An 18,508-nucleotide genomic window follows, 5' to 3' on the forward strand; every position below is an offset into this window, starting at 1 on the left:
TCATCTTTATATTGTTCATAAACGAACACCATTTCTAGACTCCAAAATTTGAAATGATGAAAAAGAGAACTATTGCAAGTACAAAACACTATTTTTTCCATGATTAAGCCCACATGATTTGTCCATGGGATCACTACCAAGAAACAAACCAGCAAACTAGTATCTTTCATCTGTGTTAGCTGTGTTCACAAGCCCTATTAGTGATACGCAATAATAAAATGGTGATGGAGTAAGCTAGCAGAGACCTAGATCTATAAAGCATGTCAGTACCTGTATACTGCACTGCAACTCAATCTTCTGCCTATGCACAGGTTTGCATCAGTAACACTTTGCATGCAAGAATTTTGCTTCTACTCAGGATCAGAAGCAGCCCTGGAAACACAGTTGTGTCCCATCTAAGTACATTTGGCTTTTACAAAATAATTATCCCTGCATCCAAGTCCCCCAGAGGAACTAGTCCAGCAAAGCATGCTTAGAAAACACCTCAAAAGCTGCATCTGACCACATTTTTCATCACTTGCACTCAAAAATTTAGCAAGCCCAGAAGTTAGTAACAGCCATTCTATTATATAATATCTGTATAGGGAACATTGAAAAACAGCAATACACAAAAAGTATGGTGAAGACACATAGCAACTTTCCTGTTCTGTCTACAGAAGCACAGACTATTAAACTCTTAAGGCAAGAGACAGAACAGAGACCTACTGCTTTTGCAGACCATGGGTCAACAAGGGGAAGAGATATTCTTGGTACAAGCTCTCACTGTTCCTGTGAAGTAAGTGATCAATTGCTAAGTCCTGGGAGCAGGTCCCTGTCCACGTCCTAAGTGTCCTTACAGGAGAAAAGCTTCTATTAGGAAAAAATTAAGCTCACTTTTTCTTTTGCTATACATAATGGGAAAATGAATACCATACCATAGTCTGAAACATGAGATGAAGCACATTAAAATCACTCTAGGATTCTAGGGGATTCACGTTCCATGGGCTTTATCTAGCAGAATGCACCCTTAAGGCAGAAGGAAGTGAGGGCGTGTACAAATGTAAGATTCCAAAGCATGACTGAAAGTTGTTTAAACACACACAACTGCTTCTGCAAACCAACAGTGCTGAGGCTCTGTTAGACTGAACCCACAAAAGAAGTACTCAGTTTGCCATAAACAGGGCATAAGATAATGCAGATAAACCTTTCAAAATGTCATTTTGTGGTGATCTAATGAGATAAGCAGGTGATGACAGAAAATCGACCTTACACCTGCATTGTCAAAAACAAAGATCTTTCAGATTAAGTTTTTAGAATGCTAAACAAGACCCCCTGTGAAGCTTTCAAAATGGCTGTTTTGGTGCCCTCAATCTGACTGCTTCACACATGTTTTATATCTGCACTGTGAAATCTATTCACGAGTTGAATGAATACTGACAAGCTTCTCTACAAACCACCTAAATCTGAAGAAGGCAAACATTCAAAGACTTAATTTGTGGGGTGAGAAGCTGGAGGAAATAGAAGTGGAAATAGACTGTACAAAGTCATGAAAGGATTCGGCTTTAGTTGTTTCATTGCATGGAATTTCAACAGTTTGTGACCACAGATTCACTGTATTTTAAAGGCTTCATTGGTAATTTTCTAAGTGATCATGATCCAGAACACTTTCCATGGATGAAGCCCATGACTTTCTTTAGCAGCCCAGAGCAATCTTATCTGACTGAACTTCCTTAGGCCCTAAAGCAAGTTGTTTCTTGAAGCAAATAAAGAATACAGTATTGACTTTAAAAGGCCTAGAATACCTGCAAGGTGTAGCAATACATCAGCCATTAGGAGGAATATTTAGAGGTAAGCAAGTACAAAGTTTACCACAATTCCATCAACTTCTACAACTAGTTCTACAACAGGAATCACTATCTTGACAAGAATATTCCAGTGTTTTCTATTAGATCAGTAAATACTTTAAATATATATATATTTATATATACACATGTATATAATATGCAAATCTGTCTTACCTTAGCAGTCAGTTCCTCAGCAGTTATGTTTGGATCATATGGAATGGGTTCTCCAACAAATGTACGAAGCTTGACTGGAAACCCGCCATACATAGGAACTACTGGCAATCTAATACGTTCATATAGTTTCCTAAGTATTTCTAATATTAAAAAAAAAAAAAAAAAAAAAGGTAGGGGAGGAGAGGAGAGAGACTGAGATTACTCCACAATGTTTTTTTTTTTTTCCCCTCACCATGTTTTAAAACTGAAACTGGATTGTCAAGTAATCCAGCCAGTGACCCAGATTCTCAAATGTGTCATCTCAAGAGAATGTGTCATTCTACCTTTCATTTTCCAAAATTTGCATTAACACCGACATAAGACTTGCTTCCAAACTCACTTTAGAAATATCCACCCCCATCCCCCAAAGAATAGCTGCAAAGATGAAAGCAGAGAAAGGTCTTTAGCTGCTTCTGGAGTGTAAGGGAACACACACAAATAGGGGTTACCATTTTTACCATTTAGCTAATTTTACAGGTTAGCTTAAGAAACCGGTAATGGTAGAAGACTGTTCTGTTTAATCCCACTGAGGTCTAAAGGAACAGAAATAGTCTTAAATAGTCTACCTAAAAGCCAGTCATGCTGATATGCTGAATTGCTCTTTCAGACCACACACTGCTTTGCAGTGAAACAATACACAAAGAAGAAAACAACAAGAATTTCAATCAGCTGTAAGAGGACACTTCTTCATGTTACTTCCTAAGCATCTGTCCCAAATGCAACTAGAATAAATTCCTTTCAAAATGAGTACTAATATTCTCTTCTTCAGTTTTAGACAAGAAATTCCTTTAACTTAGTGCTGGCTTAAAAAAAAATCTTTAGTGACAGATGTGACTTTTTCTGTACACAACCTATAAGAACAAAGAATACTCAAATACTACTCAAGCAAGAGCAATGTGTTTGAACACGAGCAATGAAGAGAATTAAAATCCTCTAGCACCTCTGTTGTATTATGCAGGTCACAATATTTTTCTGGTTTAAACTTCCAGTTTGGGAAGATTCTCTAGAACACACTAACAATTAATTGCTATTTATTTCTGTAGCATCTGAAGAATGTGTGAATCACTGTGCACATCTACATCGGATGCCTGGGCTTTCTCCATGCAATATATAGCTTTTAATTAGAGGGGAAAAGAAATGGAATTGTTTTGTCCTGCAGTCCTTTGATGAAGATGATGATGCCATATTTTAAAGAGAACATGCTGTTCAGTGGAGGCTGTTCAGGTCCTTTCTGCTAGCAGCAAGTTGAAGAACACAAAAAAAAAAGGCACAGAAGAAGTTAAAAAGAGTAGATCAGCAGAGAGATGAGCACCTAATCATCCCAGAGGTGGACTCTCCAGACAAATACCCATCTGTTAATGTGCTGGAACTCCCAGAAATGAGGCAAGAGCAGGCAAAAGCAAGATTTTGTGAGAAACTACAGGTTTAACGCTGCACAGTATACTAAGTACAGATGAAATACATTACAAACCCTTTAAAGACAGATAGGGGTCTAAGCATAGAGTATTAAGAAAATGTTTAGAGATACTGTCAACTGTAAACCCTTGCTTCCTAACAGACAGCAGAAAACCTAGAGTTGGTCTAGCAGATACTAGCTATTTGCCTTTTTCTGGCTACATTTTCCTTTCTTCTACTTCTTTTTGAAGGCACATTATCATGTTGATAATAACTTCGGTGAGCCAATACCACATCTAATGCTGATATTAAATCTAAATAAGTCTCTGGATTCTGCTGGTGAGCAAGCCTCAAGAAACAAGGCTATGCCAGATCTCAGATTTATATGGGGCTTATTTCTAGAGAGATAAACTAAACACATATTGAAAAATAAACTACAAAAAGTATATATAAAATATCTTACTTATTTTTCCTAATGTCCTAATGCCTTCTCGAACATTTTGTGTAAACACAGGAATGATGGGCTAGGAGGGAAAAAAAAATATTAAGAATTCAATGAAGAAAACACTATCTAAAAAACTTCTACCTCACTTAAACCCAATGTGCAAATTAATTTCAGAAGTGTTTGTCATACAAGGACATACAGAGAGCAAAACAAGGGTTCATTAAGTTCTTCTGCAACCTTCTCCCATGAAGTTTCAGCAAGTCCATTTTCTTAAAGCAGTACAGGTTTTCAGAACCTGTGAAGCATTTAAGCCTCCTCTTGTCTAGAAGTATTTGCACATTTGTGAATTAAGTGGTTAAACCTCTTCCTTAATCTTTGGTTATGCTCAAAGAATTGACAGGACTGGGACCCTAAACTTGTCTGATTCAGCTCTACTGTGCTGATTGCATTGCTTCACACGTGTCATATTCGGTACAGGTCCGTGAGTCACTTCTGCTGATGAATATTTGTAATCGTGTTAATATTTCAAGCTTTTATTGCTGTTTTTGAACTTGCAAGCAGCTGTCAAGATTTACAAGGACTGTGTGGGGAAGGAGGTTCTACTACATGAAGATTTTTAACATCATTTTACAAACAAGTTATCAGAAAGAGAACTCTAAGATTTTCACACATCCAGATTCTTTCAAACTTTTTTTTTTTAAAGCATGTAGATGAGTTAGTAAATTAAACTTTTCATACAGGTATTAAGTCATTTAAAAAGTTTATAAATAATCCAGTGCAACAACAGAGAATCAGTACAGTTGCCTATGCCAAATGGTAACACATTTTCTTATTCTAGAACCATCTTCCTTGGAACAGCTTGCTTTTGACACAGAAATAAGAAATTTCTGCATGTACCAAATTAGTTTATATGGCACTACCTATGGCAAGCAAACTGCTGGGAAGAAAACCTAAGGAAGCTGAAGGTCCCAGTACTGACATTCAGAACATTTTTCTTTCCATGTAGAATTATATTCATGATTAAGAATGCCTCCAACACTATTTATATTCTTCTGGATCTCTCAATTATTGGGAAGGAGGGTGGAATTGAAGCTGCAAGATCTTTGTGAGTGCACAAAGAAACTGAATATATGTTCAATAAAATAGATATAAGCAGTACAAGCTTAGTTAAACCCCATACATTGCCTTTTGTATTACAACATATTAGTAAAATCTAATCTGTTGGAAGTATCCTGTTTAAACTTATCTTCCTCCTGATAAAAGTGAAATATATTTAAAATTAGGTCTTAAGAGTATTGTAGTTTGGTATAAAATTCAGAGACTTAACTAGTCTCCCTTTGACAGTACCTACATATAAAACTCTTGGAGTGACAATTAGTTTTAAATCAGGAATATGCACACCTAAACACATATGAACACATCTTTCAAGTACAAATACAGAATGAGAGGAACTCTGAAAGAGTTATTAAAATAGATACAATTCAAATCTATCATACACTTATGTGCCTTGCACCGTTGGTCCCATATAAATAACCACCTGTCTACAAGGACCCGGGACAATGCTTAATATTTGACAGAACTGAAAAGAAATAGTACACACCAAGAAGCAGCAGCTCTTGCTGCTGCTATATGCCCTAGACATCCCTTAAGAGCGTATAAATACCAATGCAGTATGTAATGCCAGTGCTTCTAGTATGAGTACAACAGCACAGGCAGGTCTGCTGAGTCACAGTGAACTTCAGTGATAGGAGAAAGAGAAATACTTTTGTTTTCCAATCTTTCAGGTCAGAGGCTGATCCGTCACAGCCCTGATCAGGTAGGTGTAAAACAGCACAAGCTTACAAAGTAGAAACTATCCTGGATTTTATCTCTTATTCTATTAAACTCTGGATTTTCTGACCACACTATTCCCAGGTGACTCCAAAAATCTTCTATCAAAAGGGACAAAAGTCTTGAAATATAGTTTAAAAAGCAAGTAGACTGTATTCATGACACTCAGCAACGGAACACCAAATACTTGATAATCAAAACAGCTTCCCCTGGAAGAAAGAACCAGTAAGTGAGCATTTTTTTTTTTTTTTAATATATACTTTTTTTCTGCAATAAGTCATACTTACCACTTTTGCATCAATGGCAACCTGAGCAAAGCCCTTTCGATTACCCCAAATAATAACGTATGTTTCATCACTAAAAAGTGCTTCCCGAACTCCACCTGGAGAAATACCTAACAGATAGCCTTTCTTCAGAGCATTGACACATGCTTCTTTTGGTCCGTGCAAAACATCAAATGCTTCAACAATTAGTTTAAAACCTGCAAAGTAAGATGATATTAATTCAGAAAACATTAATTCATACCATCATTGAGCAGAAATCCCCAAGACAGAACATAATGGCTAAAAGTTGTCTACTAGCCTAAAACCCCTAAGATATTGCTAGAAGGACTGGTGCATTAAGTTCTGATTCTAAATTTCAGTCTAAAAAACTTGAAAGTTTATGTTTTCCATTCCAGTAAGGTCACATGCTATCTCACAATCCACAATCAGGACAAAAACGGAAATAAAAAAAAAAAGGCAAGCACTCTGGCATATCTCATGTATCCCTTCAGAGGAGTTAAGTCTGCTCTGAGGCACTGTCTCCTTGCCCATGCTCTACTTTTTAAATGAAGTCCAATAGGAGAAAATTCCAGCAAATTGTTGTTTTGTTAACACACAGTAGTCCATGCACAAGGAGATGAGAAACAGAACTTAGCATTCCCTGTGTTCCTGATCACTGCAGGGACTGAATCCTCAGGTCAGTTTGAGTACCCAAGTGGCTTTTCATCAGAAAATAACAGCAGCTCACCACAGAAGCAATCCGGGCTCACCAGATTCATACACGCATCTTAGGTGAAGATTTTTCATTTACTAAAGTCTAAAACTATGAAGTTACATAAACTCCTCATACCTTAAATGTGTAATGCCATACTTACTCTGTTCTTCAATGAACAGTAGAACATCAGAAATTGCTTACAATCATTAAATGGACACACACGTGCTCAATTTAGACAACTAATCTAATGTACAAGAATGTAACTAGCAGGAAGCCAGTCATGTTCGCTTACATCAATAATTTTTCAGTTTATGTAGCATTTGTGAGTACTACATACTGAAACAGGAGCTTCAGATCACTGACCAGCATGGGAGAGATTATTTCTCTTTCTTGAGGTTTCCCACTGAGCCAAACTTAACCCGATCAGCCACAAACAAGGGCACAGAACTGATCTAGTCAAGCCTAACCCTTAATAACAGATCACCTTTTTTTTTTTTTTACTCTGCAAATGAAGATTTGTTAACGTGAACAGATACACAAGAGAAGGTACAGTTAAGAAGATAAAGCTGTCCTTTTGTACACACTGCATAAACTAAGGACTCTGGAAGGAGATCGTGAGGCAGCATATCATCAGTTTATTCTTAGCTAAACTCCAATGAATCTTTGTAGGTGACATGAGTATAATTACTCTTGATTTATACCTACACACAGTCTGAATCTATCCATGAGCACAACACCAGAACACAAGCTCTGCTGTAGCTGTCTCACAGCTTGTTTTGTCTGCTTTGTACCACATGAAACACTAGCAGGCTTCATCTAGTATCATTTGCACAGGTGATTCCTGAATTAGTTTTTCATATTTAATTTTTCTCAGGTGTTTTGATTCTAGAATTTTAAATAGCTTATTTTTTATTTTTACAAGGTTTTACGTTCCCAAACCCATTAAAGCTCTTTGGAATGCACCTGGGGATGGGAAGCTGCTCATCTCGCAGCTCTTTTCTGTCCATGAAATCAGGAGAGATACAAAACAAGCACAGCAAAGGTAGAATCACGCACGAAGATGGACTGCAAGGAAACAGAAGGTGTGAAAACAGCTTTCCTTTCCACAGCAGACATGCAGGAGGAGCGGGGATGATAGAATAACAACGTACGAGTCTGTCCATTTCATAGATTGGAAAGAAAAAAAAACAGGAACAGAATATAGGCTATATTTTGTAATAGGGAACAGTGGTGAGGTTTCAGGTCTCCACAAAGTTCCTCAGCCGTATTTTCCCCCCTTGGCTTTTACTGTAAACCTTATATTCTGAGCTGTATTTCACAGACTAGTTAGCAAATCATACTTGACTATTAATACCTCTAGTCCAACAGCAGAAAGGAAGAATCTGGCAAGTTAGAGCAGCAGGAAGACAGGAATTAATCCAGTGGTCCGGATGAGACAGCCAGGGTACTCTATACCCAAGGTAAGGGTCATCATAAGAAACACTGGGGTAGTACCTGGCTATAGCATGACAACCACCAGGAATATACTTTTTCCCCCAGTTTAAACAATAAAAAAAATCCTAAACACAAAGCCAGAACATCAAGGTATGCTAATTTTTCCAAGCACCAAGAAATCCAAAGTTGATTTTATTCAACTGTTCAACCTGGCCTTTGCCCTAGCACACTCTTCTATTCCCCACTATTCAGTAGAAGATTTCATTTTTATTCAACCTTTGAGAAATCAACATAATCCTGGGTATTACACAGATGAGAATTTAAAGGACCAGGGAGTACCAGAGTGTTCCTCCCCTCCCACCTCCATCCTGTGACCAACTTCCAGTATTAAAAAAAAAAGAAAAGGAAAAAAGTTAGCCCAAGGACTGCATTCCATGTCTTTCTGCCCCAAAAACACAGGCAAGAGAAGCATACATAGTACTGATTTAGTATAAATTGAGGCAAGCAAATAATTTCCTTTTGCATCTACATGAAAGAGAGATGCATTAGGCAATGCTCAACAGGTATTTCCAGGTATCTCGAGGAGTTATTCTATTAGTTTGAATTCCCTTCCACAGGTTGCCAAGCTGTGTCTGTCAAGACTTAAGCAGGGAGGAGCAGCTTGTTTGACCCCTTGTAGGCTCATGAATCCTTCAGGGGGCACAGCAATACTCTATAAATCCAATCCAGTTAATCACAGTTAATTCAGTACAGAAGCACCTAGTGCAGAGGAAGCAATAAGACTGCATGTTGTCAGCTGCATCCTGGCATGGGTCCAACATTCAGATTCATGGGACAAGCCATTCCTCACAGCTATTCATAATAGACTCACAAATCATAAAAACAGAAGGATCAGTAAATCGTCTGATTCCAGTGTGTCTAAAAGCCTTTCTTCCATTTCTCCTAAATTGAGTCTGGTAACTTTGGGTTAATTAAAACATCTTCTGGAAAGGCATCCAAGTTAATCTGAAGCCTTAATCGAGATCAGGCAGCCTTAGTATTAGGATAAAAGGATGGCCATCTTTCTGATTTGATTCACAAGAGAAGCTCCATCTGCCTGGGCTGCCACTCATAGATTATTTTACAGTCTTTGAGACACAATCCAGAACAACAATCTGGGCTCCTTGGATTTCTCTTCCCTGAACAGCCTTAAATCATTCACATAATCAGAGAGTTATCTAGTTTGGAAGGGCCATCTAGTGCAACCTCCCACCCAAAGTGGTCCAGCTGGGCCAGGCTACTCAGGGCCTCAGCCAGCTGAGTTTTGAGAATCTCCAGGGATGGAGTTCGCCCAGAGTAGCTGTGGAATCTGTTCAGGTGTATGATCATCTTTATCATAAAACACATTTCCACATGTCTAACTGGAATTTTCTGTGTTGCAGCTTGTCTGTCACCTATCATCCTACTGCTGTACACCTTTGAGAAGAATTTGTCTCCAGCTCCTCTGCACCCCTCCGTTAAGTAATCAAAGACAGCAATATCTCCGCCCACCTTTATCTGTTACAGACCAAATAAATCCAGTTCTCTCAGCCTCTCCTCATGGTACACTCCAGCGTCCAGTCATCCACTGAATATGGCTCTAATATGCCAATGTCTTTCTCACACTACAGAGTCCAAAACTGGACACAGTACTGCTAGATGTGCTCTCACAAGTGCCAAACCAAGAGAAGTAATTTCTTCCCTCAACTACACACATGCTAAAAAAGGCCACCATGCACTCCATCTTCTTTCCTGCCCATGGCAGGCAGGTTGGAATGAGATGATCTTTAAGGTCCCTTCCAATCCAAACCGTTCTATGGTTCCTTGCTGCAAGGGCACACTGCTGGTTCATGTTCACCTTGCTGTCCACTAGAACACTGAAATCCTTCCTGACAAAGCCAATTTCTACTCAGGGTCTCACCTGTACTGTCACATGGGATTATTTCATCCCAAATTCATAACTTCACATTCACTTTTGTTGAACTTTGTGATGTTTCTGCCAGTCTTTCTGTGAAGTTACTCTGAATACCAGCTCTATCCGTTGGAGCGACAACTGCTCCTCCAGCTTGGTATTGCCAGTGACCTTCCTGAGAATAAACTACAACTAACATTTAATTAACAAGTGTGCATAATTATTAAGATTTGACTCCACATCATACCCAATAAACTACAAAATAGATTGCGTTAGTCAGATGTATACAAGAAGTTGGATAATTAACCCAAATCCTAGTCTACTGGCAAAAGCAGTTGTAGAGACAAAGACCTAACATTACCCACACGAAAAGGTTTTGTGTTTAGGGATTAAGGCTGAAATGATTTCATGGCAAAATTAGTTCTCTGATATGAATTGTTTTCAGTAAAAGTATTGCTGATAAATATTAGTACATTACGTTAACACTCCTATAAATTCACAAGTCAAATTATGAGGTTTTTAGTTGAATTTGGGAAGAGAACTGGATACTAATGTATTTTGGAAATTCAACTGCCCTTTCCCACCCCTCCAGAAGAAAAAAACTAAATCCCCACATAACTAACTTGACTTATTTCAGCATGGTTTTTCCCTAGGCTGTCCAGCCAGAAGTTTGCCCTAAACATACTTTTCATTTCCTACATGTTTCACACAAACTTGGACACCTCCATGGCTTTCCTCTGGACCAGATTCTACTTAAAGTCTTCTTGGAGATACCAGTCTCTACTGCCCACCATACTCAATTGAGTAGGATACACAAAGGCATCCTCTATTCTCCCATACTAATGTCACCAATTTTAAGGGCACTGCTTCCAGTATATTTCTTAATCAGGTTATACACCACTCGTTCTGCCTATATTAATAAAAAGGAAACACCTCATTGAAGTATTGGCTGCCAATTAATACAAAGACAAAAGTTTCTCCCATGACCTCTTCTTTTTTGTTTGTTTCTAAACACTTTGGAGTTGTGAGAGGAGTTGCCCAGCCAGGAGTACAACCCATCCCTGCACAGGCCAGTTGCACAAACTCATTCTTGAGTATGCTCTTTACAGGGAACATCTGTTCTCCAACAGACATCAACTAAATTTGTCTGAGAGTTTGTTCTGAAAGCTGGATTCTTGCACTTCAACTTTCATTATTTACATTATTTAAAAAAGTGTCTATAGAGTTTTCAAATTGATCCTTCATAATGAAGCATGTTACCTGGTATTCTGGAGACAAAATGATCAGCTACTATGTAGCAGAATCTCTTCTTTTCTAAAAGAAGTCTAGATATGAAATAGATAATGTCAGCAGGACAAGCTCCATGATAAAACACAAAAAGTGCAGGTCCTTCTGGAATTTTTTCATCACCATGAATCTCGTAACCTGTTAGGAATCAAAGACATAAGGGATGTCAAAATAAGATACAATTCTATCCCAAAGAAACTAACTTGCATCAAGCTGGCAAGCTGAAACCAGTATCTATAGAGAAGTGTTAGAGCAAAGCAACAGCTAAAATGTCAAGAGGTGACTTGCAGCATTGACTACGTTGCTTTCACAGGAAATACAAGCTTCATTTAAATCAGAAGATCTACATTTAAAGAAAGACAGAACACCACCAAAAACAACAGCTTGGATCTCTTCAACTATTGTATAATTTTACCTTATTTTTTTTTTCATTTCGCTGCCTTCAAGGCTGTAGCCCTCTTAATCAATCATTCAAGATAAATCAAAATACAGATTGGATAGAAGTGTTGAAACACTATTTCAAGTTCTTAGCTACCTTTCAAAGTCAAGTTCATTGCCATGAGTAACTGTTTAAGCAGATTTGACATGACAACATCCATTTATGTAGCTCTTTTTATTCCAGCATGTGAAGCTCTTTTTTGTTACTTTTCTCAGTTATGCTTGCTCTATTTTTTCCATCACTAAGCACCAAAAGCTGTCTGAGGCTTTACGTGCTCAATTGCAACATACATGAATTGAAACATACAAGTACAAGTTTCTTATTGGACGTGTATTTCTCATTTAGTTAGCAGTGAGGAAAATATTCAGTTAGCACAAAATAACAAAATAGACCAGTTCAAAACACATTCAGTTAATACTGAGCAGGTTTGTTAGTGTTGTTTTTGTTTTCTTTTTAACTGCCACTTCTGAAGTTATTGGAACAATCTCCCCACACCCCTCTTTTTTAAACTTCTGTCTGTACTTTTGGCTCTTCTCACTGTTTTACTTTCTACACCCGTGTATCTGCAACCTATAGCAAACACACCCACCTATCACCTGTGCCATCACAAGTGACCACTAACTGAGCTCCCTGCCAGCTGTGCACAACCAGAACGATACCTGTGTCTAACATTTGCACAGGTTAGAGGTATCACACACCATTTTAGGGTTCTGTTATTTATTTTTGTTGTTGCTGTTGTTTGTTTGTTTGTTTTTTCCCCATTGCTGTGAGATTTCAGGAGGAAAAGTTCTTCCTGTGAACTATCAATTAACCAAGTGGGGAAAACAAATATCACAAAACATTTCAGAGAACGTGGAAGCAGCTGCCAGGGCAGAAAAAAAGTCACATCAGTAGATGATGGACTGGATAAGAGTATTTTCTGTGCAAATAAAAAGTTGGGCTTCTTATAAAAAAGAAAAAGTTACTACAGATGAAAAGAGCCAAGGCCTTAAAAAATCATTTTCTTATGAAAAAAGTAAATAGCTTTCATTATGAAGTGAGCATTTTAAGCCCTTTGATTTCACTGTTGATTTTGATCTAGTGTACTTTCACAGATTTGAAAGTTACATCTTAGTCTTACAAAGCCCATCTGATACAGCCGCTGCACCATCTGGCTATCAATGCCTTGAAAACCCTCTTCCCTTTGACTGGAGAACAAATAGAGATGATTTTCAAGAAGGATTTGTTCTTTATGTAAATTGCTCTTAAACATCTTTCTCCTTTAGCTGTATTTAGAGTGAATGGTTCTGAAAGAGGCTTATGATTTCCTTAGAAAGAAAAGCCAAATCATTTATTAAGTCTGTCTTTATAAGAGATATAATAGTAGAGGGACAAGGAACAGAGCCCTTAGTTTTGACATTCTTCTACTAGAGAAAGTAGTTGTCAAAAATACATAGAGAGAAAGAAAATATAAAAAGTGGGGTTCTGTAACACTTTGGGGGCTCTGAAGTCAAATTAAAGTAGCAACTAGTGAATGAACCAATGTTGAGGGTTCCTTTTAGCCACTGTTTGGCATTATGTTGGTTACTTGTAATTAAATTGCGCAAATATGTGCAGAAATATTAGCTATTAGGTTATAACTGTCATTTAGCTTCCAGTGTTCATGTATTCACTCTGCAAGAACTGAAAGAAGGTTTTTGTTTTTTTATTGCCTGCTAAAAAGTTCATGGGACATGGCAAATTAATTTGATTTTTAACATAGCTATCATTTCAGGTCCTCCTGGAATGAAGAAAATCCAGTAGTTATTAAAAAGTAAAAAAGAAAAACAATTAAACAATTTTAAAAATAGCATATATCCAGCTAGATGAAAGATCTCAAGGTAGCAGCTAAGGAATAAAAGTGCAAGACTGAAAATATTACATCCAAAAGTCTCAATTGTTTTTTCTCCAAACTCTACAATGGTTGAAGCACAAATGGCAGTTGTTAAGCTACGGGAAAAAAAATGGCCTGAATTTCAAATTTCATCAAACAGCAACAACAATCAGATGTACATTGATAATCCCCAAAGGTAAAGCCAGGAATAAGAGCTTCAGCACTTTCTAATGAAAAGTCAGATCTTGCTTACCATGCCATATTCTTGCGTGTCCATCCCATAAGGTAGTCAATGTTTTTCTTGCACCATCCCAAACGTTACCTGATTTTTCTCCACTTAATTTCCTTTTATGAATATAAAGAATGATAACAGCACTGTAGATAAAGATGAGGAAGAAAATTCCTGGAAATATAAAAGCTATTGCAAGTGGAAGAAGCAACCATAAAAGGTAGACTGTATAACCCAGATAATCTTCAAGATGCTCCACACCAGTCCATTCTCCCAGTAAGTGAGCCACACAGGTTAAGTAGGACAGCGATATTGGTCCTGCAGCACAGGATTCATTTCCACCTATCATCCTCTGTTTAATTAAAAAAAAAAAAAAAAAAAGAAAGAAAATGCAGATGAATAAAGCCTTAAAAAAGACAGCAATAAACCTGTGTATACTGCATAATCATACAAAATACTGATGCATTTTATTTGTACACCACGTGCTACACAAGCCAGTAGGCCACGTTAGAAACAGAACGGTTCACACAGCAAAGCCATTACTTGATTCTTTTCGGTCATTTTTGTGTAGCAGATATGCTGACAGCTCCGATTTCAGAAAGACAGAATGGTTGTTGCACCTCAAGCTATTTTCTCTCATTAAAAACTGCACATCTTATAGAGATCCAGGACATCTATTTTATTTCCAGTTCCCAGAAAGCTGCATTCATTAGTTGATTAGTATTTTTTATTATCCTACATCATATGCAGTACACTCAAAACTTTGTCCCAAGCATTTACTCCAGCAGGAAATAGTACAATCTCAAATTCAGTGCTATAAAAACCCTACCAAACGCTTCCACTAACCATGAACATACAATGACTTGGTAAGAAGATGGCCTCAAATAAGCAAGTCTCACTCGTGTAGAGACTTTGAATTGCATCTAGAAACTTACAGATCGTGAAATGCAAGTCCCAGAATACAACACAGAGAGGTTCCACAAAGAGAAAAAGATCACATAAAGTCCTCAAAGAGCTTCAATCACTCAGCATTTACTGTGTCTAGGCATAAGAACTGTCTTCCATGCCAGTTCCTAAGAAGTTTCAGTGTTACTTCTCTCTGGACTGATTTCATACTTTCTATCGTTCTGGAGCAACATTTTTTTTCTCTGTTATGTAGGGTTTAGGGGAAAATTTGCTATTCACTTCATCTTACAAACCTGAGACAACCTGTATGCTGAGGTGTTTTAGCTAGAGTTCTAGAACAAGATAAATACCTTGGGAAAAAAAAAAAAATCCTTGTGTAGAAAAGTTTTGGTCAAGACTTGGAGTAACTGTTAATCAAGTCAAGGGGAAAAAAAAAAAAAAAAGCATTTTGCAATTACAGTGCAGACTTAGTGGGAAATAGATGGATTTTAATTAAAAGCAATAATTTCTGAAATAATTTGAGGTTTTTTATTATTAAAATGTGACTTACAACATATTACTGCAGAGTTGCTACGCAGAGAGATACGTATCCATCACTCCTTTACTCTTGCTCTGTTTCACTAGCAACAAGAGACTGAAATTCAGAAGATAGTTTTGCTAATGCTATCAGAATCCCAATGGCAGCAAATACTAAGAAGCAGATCAGTTTCACTCCCCACTTGCTATGAGACACTGAAGCATGCACCAGAACAGAACTCAGCTCACTTATTTCCCAGTCTCAACTGTTCCTCCCCCATTTCGATATAGCAAGGATGTTCACTTCTGTTTTGAAACTGGCCTATCCCCACACTGCTCCAGGTAACTCCTAGTCAAGAGGAGATAGAGGATCTCCTGACAAGAGCTTTGCTCCCACGATCCATGCCTGTTCCACCAAGCCAGGCTTACAAAATTCTGCTCTTCAGCATGTTCTCGAGGACAATGAGAAGAGCAGCTGATAATCTTCATAAATGCATAAGCACATGGCATAAGTTAAAGGAACTTCACCAATTTCATGTGTGTGCATTTAAGGGGTGGCAGGGAGGATCAATTTGGACAAAAGGATTGGAAAGAGAGCAAGGGAAAGTTCTTTCTCATTCCAGTTGAGAGACTGACTCCAGAACCTGTGAGGCAGCAAACAACCATGGGAAGTCCAAAGAACACAACTTCAGAGACCAAGGAGGATTTAGGAGTAGGATTCAACATTATATTTACCAGATTGTCATGCCTGGATTTCTCCACTGGTTCCACCTACTAAGCAGAGAACAGGACGTAGGCATGAGTTATGGCACAAGAGCTTTTTAAAACTCAGAGGTGGGTACAGAACTTCAAAGATTACTGAAAGTTATGCTTTCCCTCCTACTACATTTTTAATTGTTTACGACTTTCTCCAAACACAAAATCCTCATCACGTAAACTTTAAGTCCTGTCCACACATGCCAGTCTTGCAAAATGTTACTTGTCCTTCTGCATGAAATGTGATTGCATTTGAGGTATTGCATCTCACTGCAATTTTATGGGTTTGCTTATGTATCTGTGCAATAACCTGTAACATAAATAAAAATTCTTTGCTGCCAACCACAGACGTAATAGCTGAAGTACTGCCTTCCCTTAGGGACCATCAATTCTACCCTGAATAATGCTGTTTCCTACTCTTGAACGGAATCATGGAATATTTTAGAGGGGAAAGAATCACTGGACAGCACTAATACAACCTCTTGCACAAAGCAGAGCCAAAGAGTTAGATTAGGGGTGCTCAAGGCACTGTCCAGTCCCACTTGTAATATCTTCATATATGGAGATCCCACTGCTTCTTTCAGCCCCTAATCAAGTGCTGGACCACCCTCATGGTGAAAATGCTTTCCCTTGATCTAGTTAGAATTTCCCTTACTACAATTTGTTCCTGTTGCTTCCTGTCCGTTGGCTGAGAACCCTAATCCCACTTTCCCTGCAACCACTCACTAAGAAGAGCAGCGAGATCCCCATTAATCCTCCTCATCTTTAAGAAAAACACACACAGCTCCCTCCACCTCCCCATGTCTGCAACATGCTCCAGTCAGCTAACAGTGTTGGTGGCCCTTCTTGGAGTCTCCTCCAGGCTGTCCGCACCTTTCTTGTATCGTGAGGCTCGAAACACGGGGTTTCATGAGTGATGAAGAGGGAAATAAAGGGAAATACACGCTTCCCTCATCTAATGGCTATGGCCTTGCCCACGCAGCCCAGCATGCAGACAGCCATCCTGCCCCATGTTCAACTTACCATCCACCAGATAAAGGTCTCCTCCAGCCTGTAGATTTGTTCTCCCTTTAAGAAATCCAGCACATGCCCTGATGGCCCACAGGAACACACTGTTTCCAAGCCTAAATATGATTTACATTACAGCTGCACCTAACGCCCTACTAAAGGTAAGGGCAGCGGAGAAGACAGACTCTCTGTCATCAAAAGAGCACACACATGCCCTGAATTGAATAAAGGCCCAACACAGCTCATGTGCACTACTAATAGACAGATGTTTTGAGCTGTCCCACTTTAGAGCTGTTTAACTGATGACTGCCCAGCACCCTTAAGACTACAAAATTAAGTATCCTGCCTTCTCAAAACACCAGTGACACCACTCTGATCGGGACCTCCTTCAAGCAAAGGACAAGAAACTGTGTTAGCCTCCCTGTCAGAGGTGTTTGGGCATCTGTCACCACCCAAACCTAAAAACTGCAGCAGGGGTGCCCTACTACCAAGTCCCAACCTCAGCCAACTTCACAGCAGAATCCCTCTGTAGTATGAACGTACCCTTAGAAGACTTATTTTAGCTGGTATCTCTAACATGTTTCCTGCCACACAGCTTGAGCCACATGGTTTTAACTTCAATACCAACTTCCTAATGGTGTGACTGATACAGACTTTCACTGGATGATAGCAGCACAACTTCTCATTCAGCTAACAACATTACACGTGGACTTACACTTTTTTTTTTTTTCCTTGATGGAGACTGGAAACAAGGCTAACACGCGATTCCTTTCATTAGTTTCTAGTACATGGCCCAGACGAGTCTTTAATTAAACTACAGCTGTGCTCTTGCCACTGGGCTACCTGAGCCATGGGCTCGCGGTGCTGCGAGAAGCAGAGCACCAGCACGCTGCAGTTTCACTACACAGCTGAAAAGTCCAAGTGGAACCTCCACAAAGCATCCCAGTGCCCCAAAACTGGGAAATTTCTGCAAAACGACAGCCACAACACACCCCGGCCAGCAGAAACACGCCGCCTCCTGCTGCGCCGGGCAGCCACAGGAGGCATTTAGAGCAAAATTAGCAAAGCTACCAGCACAGCAAACGAGCACAAGAGGGCTTCGGAGCCCGGGAACGCCGCTAAGAGCCCCCCGAGGGGCAGGACCCTGCAGCTGGGAGGCTGCCCCGGTGCTGTGGGGCAGCCAGCAGCGCCCCATTACGAAGCCCAGCTCCCCCATTACAAACCCCAAACCCTCGGTGCCGGTCCCCGCTCACCTTCCCCTGGCGGCCGGGGCTCCGGCTGCAGCCCCGCGCCCCTCCCGGGTCTTGCTTTTATTCCTTCGCCCACCGCCCCCGCGGAGGCCGGGTGCCCGCGGGGCGGCGGGGCTCGGGCGGCTCCCCGCGGGGCGGGGGGGAGCGGGGGCGGCGGCGTGAGGGCAGGAGGAGGAGGAGGAGGAGATGAAGGAGGAGGAGGGGAAGGGATAGAAGG

At 39.5% G+C, this 18,508-nt stretch overlaps 1 protein-coding gene across 6 annotated transcripts in view; it reads right to left on the minus strand.

Moving 5' to 3' along the window:
* Window positions 1-18,508, minus strand: part of LOC309875334 (DGAT1/2-independent enzyme synthesizing storage lipids-like) — a 33,442-nt gene extending 14,934 nt beyond the window's left edge. For 5 of the 6 annotated variants that reach the window (XR_014317015.1, XR_014317016.1, XR_014317017.1 and 2 more), the window contains exons 1-6: window positions 18,295-18,508; window positions 13,880-14,207; window positions 11,309-11,473; window positions 5,994-6,187; window positions 3,895-3,955; window positions 1,998-2,137 (exon numbers count right to left, since the gene is read on the minus strand). Coding sequence is in view for 3 of the 6 variants with exons in the window: in XM_082754669.1 (XP_082610795.1) it covers window positions 1,998-2,137; window positions 3,895-3,955; window positions 5,994-6,187; window positions 11,309-11,473; window positions 13,880-14,204 (885 nt within the window). In the remaining 3 variants the exon portion in view is untranslated. Of the gene's footprint in view, window positions 1-1,997; window positions 2,138-3,894; window positions 3,956-5,993; window positions 6,188-11,308; window positions 11,474-13,879; window positions 14,348-18,294 lie in introns of those variants that run through there. The other variant, XM_082754668.1, reaches the window with a different exon arrangement.

This window comes from Aythya marila (assembly GCF_965140915.1).
Source record: "Aythya marila genome assembly, chromosome: 2".
Lineage (NCBI taxonomy): Eukaryota > Metazoa > Chordata > Aves > Anseriformes > Anatidae > Aythya > Aythya marila.